General features: G+C 40.5%; 1 protein-coding gene across 9 annotated transcripts in view; it reads right to left on the reverse strand.

Annotated features, from left to right (window-relative positions):
* LOC140481473 (disks large homolog 2-like) overlaps positions 1-16,040 on the reverse strand; it is a 956,164-nt gene that overhangs the window by 908,682 nt on the left and 31,442 nt on the right. For 7 of the 9 annotated variants that reach the window (XM_072577706.1, XM_072577705.1, XM_072577704.1 and 4 more), the window contains one exon: positions 7,416-7,547. In XM_072577706.1, the coding sequence (XP_072433807.1) occupies positions 7,416-7,547 (132 nt within the window). Of the gene's footprint in view, positions 1-7,415; positions 7,550-16,040 lie in introns of those variants that run through there. The other 2 variants (XM_072577709.1, XM_072577707.1) reach the window with 1 other exon arrangement.

Genomic DNA, 16,040 nt, shown 5'->3' on the forward strand with positions numbered 1-16,040 from the left:
AGGTATATAAATCCCTGGGACCTAATCAGGTGTACCCTAGAACTCTGTGGAAAGCTATGGAAGTGTTTGCTGGGCTCCTTGCTGAAATATTTATAACATCGATAGCCACAGATGAGGTGCCAGAAGACTGGAAGTTGGCTGATATGGTGCCACTATTTAAGAAAGGTGGTAAGAAAAAGCTAGGGAACTATAAACCAGTGAGCCTGACATCAGCAGTGGGCATGTTATTGAAGGGAATCCTGAGGGTCAGAATTTACATGTATTTGGAAAGGCACGGATTAGGAATAGTCAACATGGCTTTGTGTGTGAAATCATGTCTCACGAACTTGATTGAGTTTTTTGAAGTAGCAATGAAGAGGATTGATGAGGGCAGAGTGATGGACGCAATCTGTATGAACTTCAGTAAGGCATTCAACAAGGTTCCTCACAGTAGACCAGTTAGTAAGGTTGTATCACATGGAACAGAGGGAGAACTAGCTATTTGGATACACAACTGGCTTGAAGATAGAAGACGGAGGGTGGTGGTGGAGGGTTGCTTTTCAGACCGAAGGCCTGTGGCCAGCAGTGTGCCACAACGATCTGAGCTACATCCACCACTTTTTTGTCATTTCTCAATGATTTGGATGTGACCTTAGGAGGTATGGTTAGTAAGTTTGCAAATGGAGGTGTAGTGGATAGCGAAGAAGGTTACCTCAGAGTACAACAGGCTCTTGATCAGATGGGCCAATGGGCTGAGGAGTGGCAGATGGAGTTTAATTTAAATAAATGTGAGGTGCTGCATTTTGGAAAGGCAAATCAGGGGCAGGACTTATACACTTAACGGTAAAGTCCTGGGGAATGTTGCTGAACAAAGAGACCTCAGAGTACAGGTTCATAGTTCCTTGAAAGTAGAGCTGCAGGTAGAAAGGATAGTGAAGATGGCTTTTGGTATGCTTGCCTTTATTGGTCTTGCATTGTGTATAGAAGTTGGGAGGTCATGTTGCAGCTGTGCAGGACATTAGTTAGGCCACTACTGGAATATTGCATGTAATTCTGATCTCCCTGCCATAGGAAAGATGGTGTGAAACTTGAAAGGGTTCAGAAAAGATTTACCAGGATGCTGGTAGGATTGGAGGGGTTGAGGTATAGGGAGAGGCTACATAGACTGGGGTCGTTTTCCCTGGTGCATCAGAGGCTGAGACATGACATTATAGAGGTTTATAAAGTCATGAGGGGCATGGCTAGGGTAAAAAGATAAGGACATTTCCCTGGGGTGAGGCAGTCCAGAACTAGAGGGCACAGGTGTAGGGTGAGAGGAGAAAAATTTAAAAGGGACCTAAGAAGCAACGTTTTCACACAGAGGGTGATATGTGTATGGAATGAGCTGCCAGAGGAAGTAGTGGAGGCCAGTACAATTACAACATTTAAAAAGGTATCTGGATGGGTATTTGAAAAGGAAGAGTTTAGAAAAGTATGGGCCAAATGCTAACAAGTGAGTAGATTTATTCAGGATATCTGGTTGGCATGGACAAGTTGGACCAAAGTATCTGTTAGAGATAGCTGTATATCTCTAGGACTATGACTCGAAACATTAACTCTGCTTCTCTCTTACAGATGTTGCCAGACCTGCTGACTTTCTCTAGTCCTTTCTGTTTGTGCTTCAAAGTTTCCAGTATCCAAAATTCTTTTTTATTTTGATTATTGATCATGTGGTCGAGATTCCTTCAGGGATTTCTTGATCAAGATTGTAAAGAGACATTCCCATAATGCTGCAAGACAGAAGATGCTGAAAGTGTGTTATATGCCATGGGTAGATTTAGAATTGGGGACATTATTCCAGAATGAAGGATGGTCAATTTAAGACTGAGACGAAGAGGCATTTCTACTGAATGTCATAAATATTTAGAAATCTCTACCACAGACAACAGTGAAAGTGTATTCACTGAATACAATCAAAAATGAGAGACAGATTGTCAGGTTTTATAGGATGCAGGCAGGAAAATGGAGGTGAAACCAAGTTCAGATCAATCTGAGTCTTATCGAACAACAGAGCAAATACAAGTTGGCATATGGTTCTTATGATCTTTTTCAGCTTGGCTGTGGTTCATGGCTAGTTCACCATATTGAAAGTAGTACTGATTCCATTCTTTTTACTTCACATTGAATTTTCTCCATTTGAGAGTCCCACTTTCAACCATGCTAATTGCACAAGACTGCTGCCATATTAAGACAAGGCAAGCATGGAATTAAAATAAGCGAGTAGCCAGAATCTTTCTCCTGGAGTGAGGGAATCTCGGACTTGAGGACATGGGTTTGGGGATGGGAGGGGAGGGATTTGGAGGTGATCCGAAGAGTAAATCTTTCCCAGAGAGGACAGTCGATGTCTGGTGCAGGCTGCCAAGTGGGGAATAGTGGAAGCAGATACAGTTGCAACACTTGATGGCATTTGGATAGATATGAGTGGGTAGGGGAGTTGCAATGGGTGGTTGGGATGTCAGATTGGCATGGATGAATTGGACAAGGGAATCTGTTTCCATGCTATTATGACTCCATCACCTCACTAAAAGTTAAGTTATAAGACAGCAGTAATGTTGACATTGACAGAGAATCGACTAACAGGATCGCTTTTTCAGGATGGTGAACTGTAACCAGTGGAGTTCCACAGGAACCAGTGCTGTGACCACAATTGTTTTAAACAGTATTATTTAAATGGAGAAAAATTGCAGAAAGTTGTAACATAAATGTGCTTGAAGGTACTTGTGCAGAAAGCACAGAAGGTTAGCATACAGACGTAGCAAATAATCAGCAAGGTGAATGGACTGTTATTTCAAGGCAGTTAGAGGATAAGGATAGGGAAGTCTGACTGCAACTGTAAAAGGTAATGGTGGGATAACATCGAGTACTGAGAGCAATTTTGGTCTCCTTATTTAAGGGAGCGATCATTTCATCGGAGATCGTTCAGAGAAGGTTCACTTGGATAATCCTCAATGTGGAGGGATTACCTTATGAACAAAGGTTAAACAGGTTAGGACTCTTTGTTGGGAGTTTAGAAGAATGAAAGGTGTACGATTGAAACATATAGAATTCTATACAGGGTAATTTTTGACAGGGTAAATGCTGAGAGCATGTTCCCGGTCATGGGAGAGTCTTGAACCATGAGACAATCTTCAAGTTAAAGGGTGCCAATTTAAGACTGAAATGAGGAGGAATTTCCTCTCAGAGGGTTGAGTGTCTTTGGAACTCCTTGCCACAGAGAGCTCAGTGGGAGCATAGTTCTTGTGTACACTTAAGGCAGAAATAGAATCTTGATCAGCAGGGGAAAATCAATGGTTTTGGGTAAAGGGCAGGATTAGAACAGCCATGATTCTCTTGAATGACAGAGCAGGCTCATAGGGCTGAACAAACTACACCTGTTCCTCTTTCATATAATCTTATGACCTAACTTTTCAGAATTACTAGGGAAGCAAGGGTCTATTGGGAAGGAAGAATTGGAGGTTAGGACTGGAAATAAAATAATCTAGAGAAATTAATGGGGCTGAAATCCAGTAAATTCCCAGGGGCTGATAATCCATATTCCAGAGCAACAATTGAGTTGGGCATGAAAATAGTAATAGTTGTCATCTTGAAAATTCTATAAATTCTGCAACTGTCTTGGAAGATTGATAATTTTTAAATAAGGTGCAAAAAAAAGGAAATTACACACTAGTTAACCAAGCATCAATAGTAAAAAAAACCTGAAGTCTATATAGAAAAAAAATGATATAACAGGACACTGGAAAAATAGAGTCATACAGCACAGAAGCAGACCCTTTGGTCTGACCAGTCCATTCCAATAGCAACAAGATGACAAAGTATTCTAGATTGATGAAATGTAAATCATGTTCGACAAACTGCTTGGAGTGTTTTTTTTTTAAATATTACTAATCAAAAGGTATAAGATTTTAACAATGCCTTTGATATTCCCAAAAGCTTTTAACAAAGTCTCACATAAGAGATTACTGTGCAAAATTAAAGAACATGGGATTGGAACATAGAAAAAAGCAGTAAGGCGATTTAACCCTTTGAACCTATTCTGCCATTTAATATTTTCATGGCTGATCATCTAAATCCATACCCTGGTCCTACATCCTCCCCAGCTCTTTAATCCATAAGAATTAAGATAGTTCTCCCAAATCACACATTTATTAAACACGATTAGGTTGGAATGCGGTATTTGAATCGTTGACTTTTTTATACAAAGCGAACTCCCATTCGCTGTTACATGATTCTATCCCCAGCACTAGCTGAACTGCAAAACCCAACCTCAGGATCCTCAGTCTGCAAAATGCAAATTCAGTGTGTTCAGCTAAAACAGGAATGCAATCAGCTCTGCAAGCCTTGAAACATAGTTTGAAAATGGGAATTGTAGTCTACATTTAGAACAAACTTTATTTCAAACGAAGGAAGAATCTTCAGGACAACTGAACTTCTGTGTTGGCATCACATGGTCAGTTGGCTCAATCACTTTCTGGTGAAGAGCTTCATGAAAGGTACAGCGCTGTAGTCAGAGGTTTTAGTATTAAAGTGTTAAATTGATTGTACTACTTCATTAAAATATAGGATTTAAAGATCTACTTAGATTGTGAGATCATTTAAATTAGACTAACTACTACTTTTGTTTCAATTTTTACTGATATTTTTGGTGGTTTGCCCCAACCCTATTTTTCCCATAGGTTCCATTATTTATATTGTACTATTTTCTATAACACTGTGTTGCTTGTGAATGCAATACCACGTTATTGGAGAACTACTTGTATATCTAACCACTCATGAAAACATTCAATATTTTGACCTGAGCTGCTTTCTGTGGCAGAGAATTCCAAAGGCTTGTCACGTGGTGAAGAAATTTCTGCTCATCTCAATTCTGAAGAATCGACCAGTCTAGACTGTGATCCCAGTCATTAGGAACATCCTTTCTGAATTTACCCTCACTAATTGTTAGAATTTTATGGGTTTCTGAGAGCTACCCTTCTTTCTTTTAAACTACCATGAATATAGTCAGATCCAAATCACAAACTTCACTCAAATTAACCAGGTCACATTGAAGCATCGCTATATCTTCCTCAGTTCACTCTCCCACACAGCTTTGAGTCATCTGCAAACTTGGAGATCTTACATTTATCTCCATCTAAATCAATTAATATCTATTGTGAATAGCTGGTCCAAGCACTGATGCCTGCAGTACTACATTAGTCACTGGCTGCCACTGAAATAAAGGCCTATTTATTTTTACTGCTTCCTGCCTGCCAACCATTTCACTATCTAGGTCAGTACACTACACCAATTCCATACACTTTAAAATTTACATGCTAATTTCTTATGGAACTTCATCAAAAGCCTACTGGGAAGTTCAAGCACATTCAACACTATTTCCTCATTAACACATCTATTACATCTTTGAAAAATTCCAGTAGATTGGCCAAGCATAACTTCTTTTTCATAAATCCATGTTTCACTGTTTCCAGGTGCTATTAAATCTTTTACAATGGACTCTAGTATTTTCCCTAATACCAATGAAAAGCAGTGACAGTGGGTTGGGGAAGGGGATCAATGGCTAGGCCCTACTTGTTCATAATATGCATTAATGAAGTGGATAAAGGAATCAAAATGTAATATTTCCAAGTTTGCCAATGACAAAAGTATGGTGAGGATCCTTCAAGACAATGTAGACAAGGTGAGAAAGTGTGGGCAAATTCATGGCAGATGCAATAATGTGTGTACAAATGAAGTTGTAGGAAGGAAAAAACAGTGAGTATTGTTTAAATGGTGATAGACTAGGGAACGTTGATGTTAAAAATGGACAGAGTGCACTTGTGCGTTGTCATTCAGAGCAAGCATGAAAGTATAGCAAGCAATTAGGAAGGCAAATGGTATATTAGCCTTTAGTTCAGGAGAGCTGGAGTACAGGAGCAAAGAAGTCTTACTGCAACCATACAGGACATGATGAGGAGATGCTAGTGTTGGACAGGGATGAAAGGTCAGATGTCACATAACACCAGGCTTTGATCCAACAGGTTTATTTGAAATCATAAGCTTTCAGACTGCTGCTCCTTTGGCAGGTAACTTCACTTCCAATATATTAACATTTTTTAAACACAGCCTTGGCAAAGGCAAATTGAGTAAAAAAGGTTGTCCCACGTGCAATTCTAGCAGCAGGAAGAGAACCCCAGTTTTTAGCTGTAACAGAGGGAATATGAGCTTCCACATCCAGCTTCAAAACCCCAGCAACTGTAAAAAGCTAAAATTAAAAACATTCTGGTTCTCTGGGAGCTTGACACCACCCATTCAGGCTGCATCTATTGTTCTAACTTTGAAAAAAACCAGGCTTCACAAGCTGTTTACTTTATTGGCTTTGAGCAGACTGCTCACCACATCTTTCTTAGTCTTTCTTCATTAAGTAACCAGGACAAAATGCACCTCGTTAAACCATAGTATTATCACACTAAGATTTACAGAAAACAGAGAGTTGCGCATTGTGCCTTGTTCAGCTCAAAAGACAACAGTACAAATACCCATTACTTCACAATACAACTATTTTTGCACAAACTACAAATAGCACAACTGGTATAACATTTCCATGGCATCAACAGTTCAAACTGTGCCCCATAGTATTTTAAATGCCAACCCTTTGTCCAAAGCAGATGTTAATGATTTACATAAAACTTCCTACTCTCATTGTAGACAAATGCTGCATGCAGAAACCAAATTAAGTGAAATCAATACCTGACATTTTACAACAGTGAAACTAAAATAAATATAAGAATTAATAGAGGGCAAAATGTATTTCTTTACAACTAAAAAGGTTAAAAAAAATTCACTTTATGATTGTCAAAGATCACAATTTTGAAAAAACAGCAAGAAAGCAAAGCTAGTTTGTGCTAGTTATTAAATGAGTCCTCAATCTCTGAGTAAGTTATTTTAATTCAAGATCTTAGACTTCAAAGCAGCCAGGTAGACACAATACCTTATGATGCATTACAATTTAATATTTTTCTTAAATTCTGATCTGATAAAAAGTTGAAATGAAAGTTAATAAACTTTAGGAAAGCTCCCATGTAACTTTCCATTACAGTATATTGTTTATATTTTCTGGGAAATGTTAATATTACTATTAATAATTTATGAATAGTATTGTAGCAAAGTAGTTACACTGTGAAAGACCCAATCTAATTTGGGCTTGATGAAATATGCCATTACATTTCAGGTAATACTTCCATCACAATAAGACTTAGAGCTCAACTGCTGTTTTCAACTGCTTAAAATAATCTCAGCTTATTTCTTAAAATATTATAAGAAACATGAAAGCAATAAAATTAATACCTTTCAAATGAAAATCTCTTCCATATAATATAAAAACAATCCTTATTTCACTCCTGCTTTCTTTTTAAAAAACATACCTAGTAGTGCCTGAAACAATCCACTTTTGAAGATACTTATAACTCTTTCAACAGCACGTTTAAGTTGTTTTTCCTCTGGTTTCTTCAGCTTTGAACAGTAGTCTTCAAGAAGCAGTAAAGCACGTTGAGTGTCTAAAAAGCAAAAAGAAAATTGACTTAGAGAATATTCTGAATGTCTCTTCCCACGTCATCAGCTCAGATTTTGACTGCAAACAACAGGCAAGACAACAACCCTTTCATAAGTGCACCACTGAAATACCAAACAGCTGAAAGGCAACCCAAGATGGAATTCATTGATTTCAATTCCTCCTGAAGGCCAAGAATCCCAAGCCTCTGTTAGTGCTTGAGCCAACAATCATAGGTATTATCATCTACAAATCTTAAATGAAAATCAAAGATAAGCTTGCTAATTAGATTATGTTAATGCTCTGACCAATACCAAGTGAACCCTTAAAAGACCAATTCGATGGCCCATGCAGAGTAGCCAAAGAGTTCAGGGAAGCATGTTATCTTATTGAAACCCCAAATCAAGGGAAAACAAGCAAAAGCTTTTGTATGTCAACATGAGGAGACAATACCACCAAGAGGGGACAAATTTTTAAAAAAGCACAGTCTGCTTCATTGCCACTAACTTAAAGGGCAAAGCAAGGAAGATTTGGAGAATGATGAAGGTAAAGCCCACAATGAACCCCAACTAACCAATTAAGGAGTATTGGCATACATGGACTCCCTTAAGCCAACGAATGTGTAGAACATCAAGCAGACTTAATGCAGCTGTTCATTGCAATTATGGATTTATGCACAGTCCAAGCTACACCATCCTACCTCTACATGAGGTTATGTGAAGTGGAGAGGCATGCCTCTAAGGCACCACTTCTATCAGTCACACAGAAGAAAGGGAAGAAACTAACTTCATGGTGAAGCAGCAACTTATAGAGCTGCAGTAGCTGGAACTCCCAACTGTGCTTTTGCCCGTGCTGGATGGCTCCATGAGACATCAAAAATTTAATGCAGTGACCAAAGCTGACTGCCACCCAATACTCCAGTTTGAAGACTGCATAGATATGATGGGTAAAGCAGTCTACATCACCAAGGTAGATTTATTCAAGGGATGCTGTCACAAAGGAAATCTTTGCCTTCATAATGATGGACAGATTAGAGCAAAAGTCAAATCATGCCATTCAGATTCAAATGTCCAGCCACCATTTAAGGTTTATTTAATTGCCTAGTGTACTTTAGGTGACTTCTGAGTGTATAGCAACAACTCTTAACTCACAGCAACTGAAAATACACTTAAAGAAAATAGAGTCAGTTGATCTTGTGGTCAATCCCAGCAAGAGCAAGTGCACTCTGTCACATTACCTATCTTGTTGGGTCAAAAGTGAGGGCTGCAAAAGGTACAAGCAGTAGCATAGTTCCCATTCCAACAAGAAAAAGGAAAATCATGAAGTGCTCAGCAACACTTGGGTGTTACCTAAAGTTAGTCTTCCAAGGTCTGTCACCAGTAAACTAGCTAACTATTACAGAAAAAAGGCAACAATGGCACAACATTTGAAACTACATGTTAATTTAATTGCATTAGCAACACCTCAATTACAGACAAAGCAGCTTGAAATAGAAAATGACAATGCTTTTCTCTAGAACTCAAAAGTAAAGAACATTTCAGGCAAAGGAAAAGTAAAGTAGGCAGGAGTAAATACTGTAAGAGGGTATATGAGCTTAAGGCTGAAACTTCTCAGAAAAGGAAAAAGCAGATTCTGGGGAACATGCTGCTGAGCGAGAATCTGAGACCAACCCAAGACAGAAGGCAAGCTGTTTAAATTTGTGCAAGTGTTCCCAAATTGGTTGCAAAAGTAGGCTGAGCTTGATTTTTTTCAAAAGAGAAGATTGCAAGCAGATGAGATAGTCAGAAAAAGTAGGCACTGCTCATGTAAACCAAGTTGACAGATTGAAAGGTTTATGCCTCAATTTCTAAGGAGGCTTCTTTTGATCATGAAGAGGCATAAAAGGCTATTTTTGGATGAGCCTGGAGGCTGACAGGCAACATCATGGGCAGATTTATATCAAATTTGAGAGGGTATTGCAAATTAAATTTGATCACTTAATGGCTGCGCCAGATCCCTTCAGACCATAAAAGCATCTGCTCAGATTGCAAACGAGATCAAAAGTGTTTTCATTCTCAAAAGCTGTGGCACCTTTATGGTATTTAAGGAAGTGCCCATATAAATAAATGATATATTAGTCAGCTACACCTTGGACTCTAACAGCTCCTATAGATGGGGCGGCAGCTAATGTAAATTCACTATTTATATTAAAAAAAGGAGGCAGGGAATTATAGATCAGTTAGCCTGACACTGGTAGTAGGAAAAATGCTAGAGTTCCATTATAAAAGATTTGATAGCTGAGCGCTTAGAAAACACAATGGCAGGATTGGACAGAGTCAGCATTAATTATAAAAGGGAAATCATGCTCAATAAATCTACTGAAATTTGCAAGGATCTAGCTCGTAGATTTGGTAAGGGGGAAGTTATTGGATGCAGTTTGCTTACATTTTCAGAAGGCATTCGATAGGGGCCCACAAAGAATTAGCACGTAAAATTAAAGCACGCCAGATGGGGTAGTGTAGTGGCATGGATAGGGAAAATGGTTGATAGACTGGAAACAATGAATTGGAATAAATGAATACATTTCCAAATGGCTGCCAGTAACGAGTGGAATAGCACAGGGATCAGTACTTGGACCTCTGCTATTCATAATACAGTACAACCTCTATTGTCCAAACATCAACTATCCAAATTTTGGAATATCCGGACAAGGTCTCAAGGTCCCGTAAAAACGGCATTAGGCAACTCAGCATTCAGTCGTCAATTAAAAGCAGTTATTGAGTGCATTGCTGGATAACCGAGAAATGTTCAATAACCAGCACTCAAAATACTGCTTGTTTACGATAGATCTGTTATAAGTTAAACAACATTATGGCGTACATTGCCAAATAGCTGCACTCATAAATTACCACTTGTTTACGATCTGATCAGTTTCACGAATGATAATTATCTGAACAAAATACTCCCCTGCCAGTCTCATTCAGTGGTTGCACTGTACATATTTAATACTTTAGATGAGGGAGCTAAATGTAATATTTAATCAATATAAAAAGGTAAAGTTTGCAGAAATCAAATCTGGGTGGGAGGATGCATTGTGAGGAAGTTGCAGAGGTGCTTCAGTAAAGTTTGGACATGTTGAATGAGTGGGCAAATGCGCAGATGAAGTATAATGTGGATAAATGTGGAGTTATTATCTTTGGTTACAAAAGCAGGAAGGCAGGTTATTATCCGAATGGTGATAAATTGAGAAAGGGACGGTGCAATTAAACCGGGGTTTCCTTGTACACAGTTCATCAAAGGTAGACATGCAGAAGGCTGGAAGAATACAGCAAGCAAGGGATCATCAGGTGGAGAAGTCAATGTTTCCGGTGTAACCCTTCTTCAGGGCTCGGGTTGAATGTAAGAGGAGCTGCAGATAAAGATGGGGGGAAAGTAGGGGTGGGTGGCGGGGTGGTGAGGTAGGGATAGGTGAACACAGGTAGAGGGTACAAATTGATTGGTCGATGGGAGGAATGAATCTGGTTGGTAGCTAGTCAGAGGAATGGAAGGGAGGGGGAGGGAGAGGGACTGGAAAGCAAATTAACGGAATGGAAGGGAAGTTATTTGAAATTGGAGAATTCAGTATAGAGTCCTCCGGGTTTTAGGCTGCCTCGGCCAAAGATGAGGCATTATTACTCCAATTTGCAGTTTGATTTGCTGTGACAATGGAGGGGGTCGAGAATGGTCATGTCAGAAAGGGAATGGATAGGGGAATTTAAATGGGTGATGACTGGGAGGTCAGATGAAGCACAAGCATGGCTGAGTTGCTCAGCGAAACATGTCGAATTTACGTTTAGTCTCACCGATGTAGAGAAGACCACAACGGAAGCACCAGGTACAATAAACCAGCTTGGAGAGAAAAGGTGAACCTCTCTCATCTGGAAGGACTGTTTGGGGTCCTGGCTGTGGTGTGGCAGCAGGTTTTGCATGTTTTACAGTTTCAGGGGAAGGTACCTGGAAGTTCAGTGGAGTTGGTGAGGAGAGTGGCATGAACCAAGGATAGGAGAAGGGAATGGTCCTTGCAGAAGGCAGAGAAGGGTGGAGAGGGGAAGTTGTTCTTGGTGGTGAGGTCTAATTGGAGTTGGTGGAAGTGTTTAAGGATATTATGTTGGATGCAGAGACTGGTGGGGTGGTAGTTGGAGATCCTGTATTTATTGCATGGGGGGGGGGTTAAAAGCAGTGCAGCGGGGAATGGAGGTGGTGGGATGGAGGGCTGTCTGGATGACAGAGGGGGGAAAAGCATGTTGCTCAAAATAGATGGACATCTGGGATGCTTGGGAGTGGAATGTCTCTTCATCTGAGCAGATGTGACAGAGGCAGAGGAATTGGGACAACGGGATGGAGTTCTTGCAGGATTCTGGGTGGGACAAGGTGTAGTCCAGGTAGTTATGGGAGTCTGGGTTTATAGTAAACACCCTTGTGTAGACTGTCATTGGAGATGGAGACGAAGAGGTCAAGAAAGGGGAGAGAAGTAGATTAGATTCCCTACAGTGTGGAAACAGGCCCTACGGCCCAACCAGTCCACATCGATCCTCCGAAGAGTAACCCACCCAGATCCATTTCTCTCCGACTAATGCACCTAACACTTATGGGAAATTTATCATGGCCAATTCACCTGACCTGCACATTTTTGGACTGTGGGAGGAAACCCACGCAGACACAGGGAGAACGTGCAAACTCCACAAAGACATTCACCCGAGGCTGGAATCGAACCTGGGATCCTGGAGCTGTGAGGCTGCAGTGCTAACCACCGAGTCCCAAGATAGACCAAGTAAATTTAAAGGCAGGGAGGAAGTTGTGGGCAAAGTCGATGAACTTCAGCTCCCCTTACACCCACTCCCCAGTCCTGAAGGGTTACACCCAAAACGTTGATTTCTCCTCTTGATGCTGCCTGATTTGCTGTGTTCTTCCAGCCTCCTGCTCATCTACCTTAGATTTCAGCATCTGCAGTTTTTTGTGTCACTGACACCAGTTAATCAAAGCCAGCACACAGGTGTAGCAAGCTGTAAATGCAGGAAATAGTATGTTGGCCTCAAAGCCATTAAAAGTACAGGAGCAGGAATATCTTGTGGCAATCATACAAGGCCTTGGTGAGACCACACCTGGAATACTGTGTGCAATTTTGATCTCATTTGAGGAAAGACATTTGGCTGTGGAGGGAGTACAACAAAAGTATTACAAGAATGACTTCTGGGATGACAAGACAGATGTAGAAAGAGAAAGACTGGCTCAGATGGGCCTACATTTGCTGGAGTTTAGAAGAAGTGGGGGTGGGGGATTTTAGGATCTCAGAAATCTCAGATTCAAAGAACTACACACGATAAACACATGAAAGATGTTCCCAATGACTAGGGAGTCTAGAACCAAGCACCACAGTTTAAAGATACAAGGTAGGCCTTTTAGGACTGAGATTAGCTAGGATCATGGACTTTAGTAAAGCCTTTGGCATGGTTCCACATGGGAGATTGATTTTACAAAAGGTCAAAGCATATGGGGTCCAGGGTAAATTAACAAGTTGGATTCAAAATTGGCTTAGTTCAAGATGACATAGGGCGATGGTAGAAGGCTGATTGTTTGACTGGAGGCCAGTGTCCAGTGGCACCACAGGGATCGGTGCTGGGACACTTATTGTTTGTGATAGATGAGAATGATAAATGTTTGTGGATGACAACAATTGGCCAGGTAGTTAATGGCGAGGGTGAAGGTCCTACGTTACAGGAAGATAGAACAGATTAGTCAGATGGGCAGATCAGTTGCACATGGTATTTTACCCTGAAAATTGAGAGGAGATGCACTTTGTCGTAACAAGACAACAAAGTACTCAATAAATTACAGGAGACTAGAAAGTATAAAGGAACAGATTGATCCTGGGGTGTTTGTCCAAAGATCCCTGAAGACAGCAAGACAGGTTAAAAGGGTCATTAAAATATATATGGGACACTTGCCTTTATCAGCTGTGGCATATACAGCAGGGAGATTATACTGGAGATGAGAAAAAATTTGGTTTGCCCACGGCTGGAGTAGCGCATGCAATTCTGTTCACCATACTATACATAATTGCACTGGAGAAAACGCAGATGAGATTCACCAGAACATTACATGGGTTGCAGCATTATAGTAACAAATAGATTACATACGTGGATTGCTTTCTTTAGAGCAGATTGCAGGGGGGAATTTGCTGATTGCATTGTATAATATGAGGGAAATGGACAAGGTGGAGAGGATGCACTGTTCCCCTTAGTTGAAAGGGGAAATGTTAAAAGTGAAGGGCAGGAGTTTGAGAGGGGGGTTTAAGGAGATTCTTTTTCCACTCTAAATGTGGTGGGAATATGGAATACAGAGCGTGACAGGATAGTAAAGTCAGGAAATCTCACAGCATTTCAGAAAGTAAATGATTGAGCATTTGAAATGTCAAAACAGTCAAGGCTATGGGCCAAGTGGTGGAAAGTGGGATTTGTGTAAATAGATCAGCACAGGTGCAATGGCCTCTGTCCTGTATGTCTGCATGAGATGAAGAAATTCCTTCACCCAGAACAGTGAATTCTCTACTGTGAAACGAACCAGAATTGATCAGGGATCTCGAAGTGAAGGAGCCATTAGGAGGTAGTGACCATTATACAATAAGCTTCAATCTGCAATTTGAAAGGGAAAGGGTACAATCAGTAGTGACAATATTTCAGTTGAATAAAGGGAACTATGGAGCTGAGGGAGGAGCTGGCCAAAGTTCAATGGTGCAATACCTTAGCAGGGATGACATTGGAGGAACATTGGCAGATATTTCTGGGTATAATGCAGAAGATACAGGATCAGTTCATTCCAAAAAGGAAGAAAGATCCTAGGAGGAGGCAGGAGTGGCCATGGCTGATGAGGGAAGTTAAGAAACATATAAACTCAAAAGAGAAAAAGTATAACATAACAAAGATGAGTAGGAAAACGGAGGACTGGGAAGCTTTTAAAGAACAACAGAGGATTACTAAGAAGGAAATATGCAGAGAAAAAATGAGGTGCAAAGGTAAACTGGCCAAAAATATAAAAGGAGGATACTAAAAGCTTTTTTAGCTATGTGAAAGGGAAAAAAATGGTTAAGGCTAAAATTGGACCCTTGAAGACAGAAATAGGGGAATATATTATGGGGAACAAAGAAATGGCAGAAGAGTTGAATTGGTACTTCAGATCTGTGTTCACTGGGGAAGACACAAGCAATCTCCCAGAGGTAACAGTAGCTGAAGGACCTGAACTTAAGGGAATTTATATTTGCCAGGAATTGGTGTTGGAGAGACGGTTAGGTCTGAACGCCTGATTGTCTACATCCCAGAGTACTGAAGGAGGTGGCTCGAGAAATTGTGGATGTGTTGGTGATTATTTTCCAGAGTTCAATAGACTCAGGATCAGTTCCGGAGGATTGGAGGGTAGCTAATGTTGTACCACTTTTTAAGAAAGGTGAGAGAGAGAAATCAGGAAATTATAGACCAGTTAGTCTGACCTCAGTGGTGGGAAAGATGCTGGAGTCAATTATAAAGGATGAAATTACAACACATCTGGATAGTAGTAACAGGATAGGTCAGAGTCAGCATGGATTTATGAAGGGGAAATCATGCCTGACCAATCTGGAATTTTTTGAGGATGTAACTCTGAAGATGGACAAGGGAGATTCAGTGGATGTAGTGTACCTGGACTTTCAGAAAGCCTTTGATAAAGTCCCACATAGGAGGTTAGTGAGAAAAATTAGGGCACATGGTATTGGGGGCAAAGTACTGACTTGGACTGAAAATTGGTTGGCTGACAGGAAACAAAGAGTAGTGATAAACGGCTCCCTTTCAGAATGGCAGGTGGTGACCAGTGGGGTCCCGCAGGGATCAGTGCTGGGACTGCAGCTTTTTACAATATATATTAATGATATAGAAGATGGTATTAATAGTAACATTAGCAAATTTGCAGATGATACAAAGCTTTGTGGCAGGGTGAAATGTGAGGAGGGTGTTAGGAGATTACAGGGTGACCTGGACAGGTTAGGCGAGTGGACAGATGCATGGCAGATGCAGTTTAATGTGGATAAATGTATGGTTATCCACTTTGGTGGCAAGAACAGGAAGGCAGATTACTACCTAAATGGAATCAATTTAGGTAAAGGGGCAGTATAAAGAGATCTGGGTGTTCTTGTACACCAGTCAATGAAGGTAAGCATGCAGGTACAGCAGGTAGTGGAGAAAGCTAATAGCATGCTGGCCTCCATAACAAGAGGGATTGAGTATAGAAGCAAAGAGGTTCTTCTGCAGTTGTATAGGGCCCTGTTGATACTGCTTCTGGAATATTGTGTGCAGTTCTGGTCTCCAAATTTGAGGAAAGACATTCTGGCTATTGAGGGAGTGCAGCGAAGGTTCACAAGGTCAATTCCTGGAATGGCGGGACTATCTTATGTTGAAAGACTGGAGCAACTGGGCTTGTATACCCTTGAGTTTAGAAGACTGAGAGGGGATCTGAT

This window comes from Chiloscyllium punctatum, chromosome 9, assembly GCF_047496795.1.
Source record: "Chiloscyllium punctatum isolate Juve2018m chromosome 9, sChiPun1.3, whole genome shotgun sequence".
Classification (NCBI taxonomy): domain Eukaryota; kingdom Metazoa; phylum Chordata; class Chondrichthyes; order Orectolobiformes; family Hemiscylliidae; genus Chiloscyllium; species Chiloscyllium punctatum.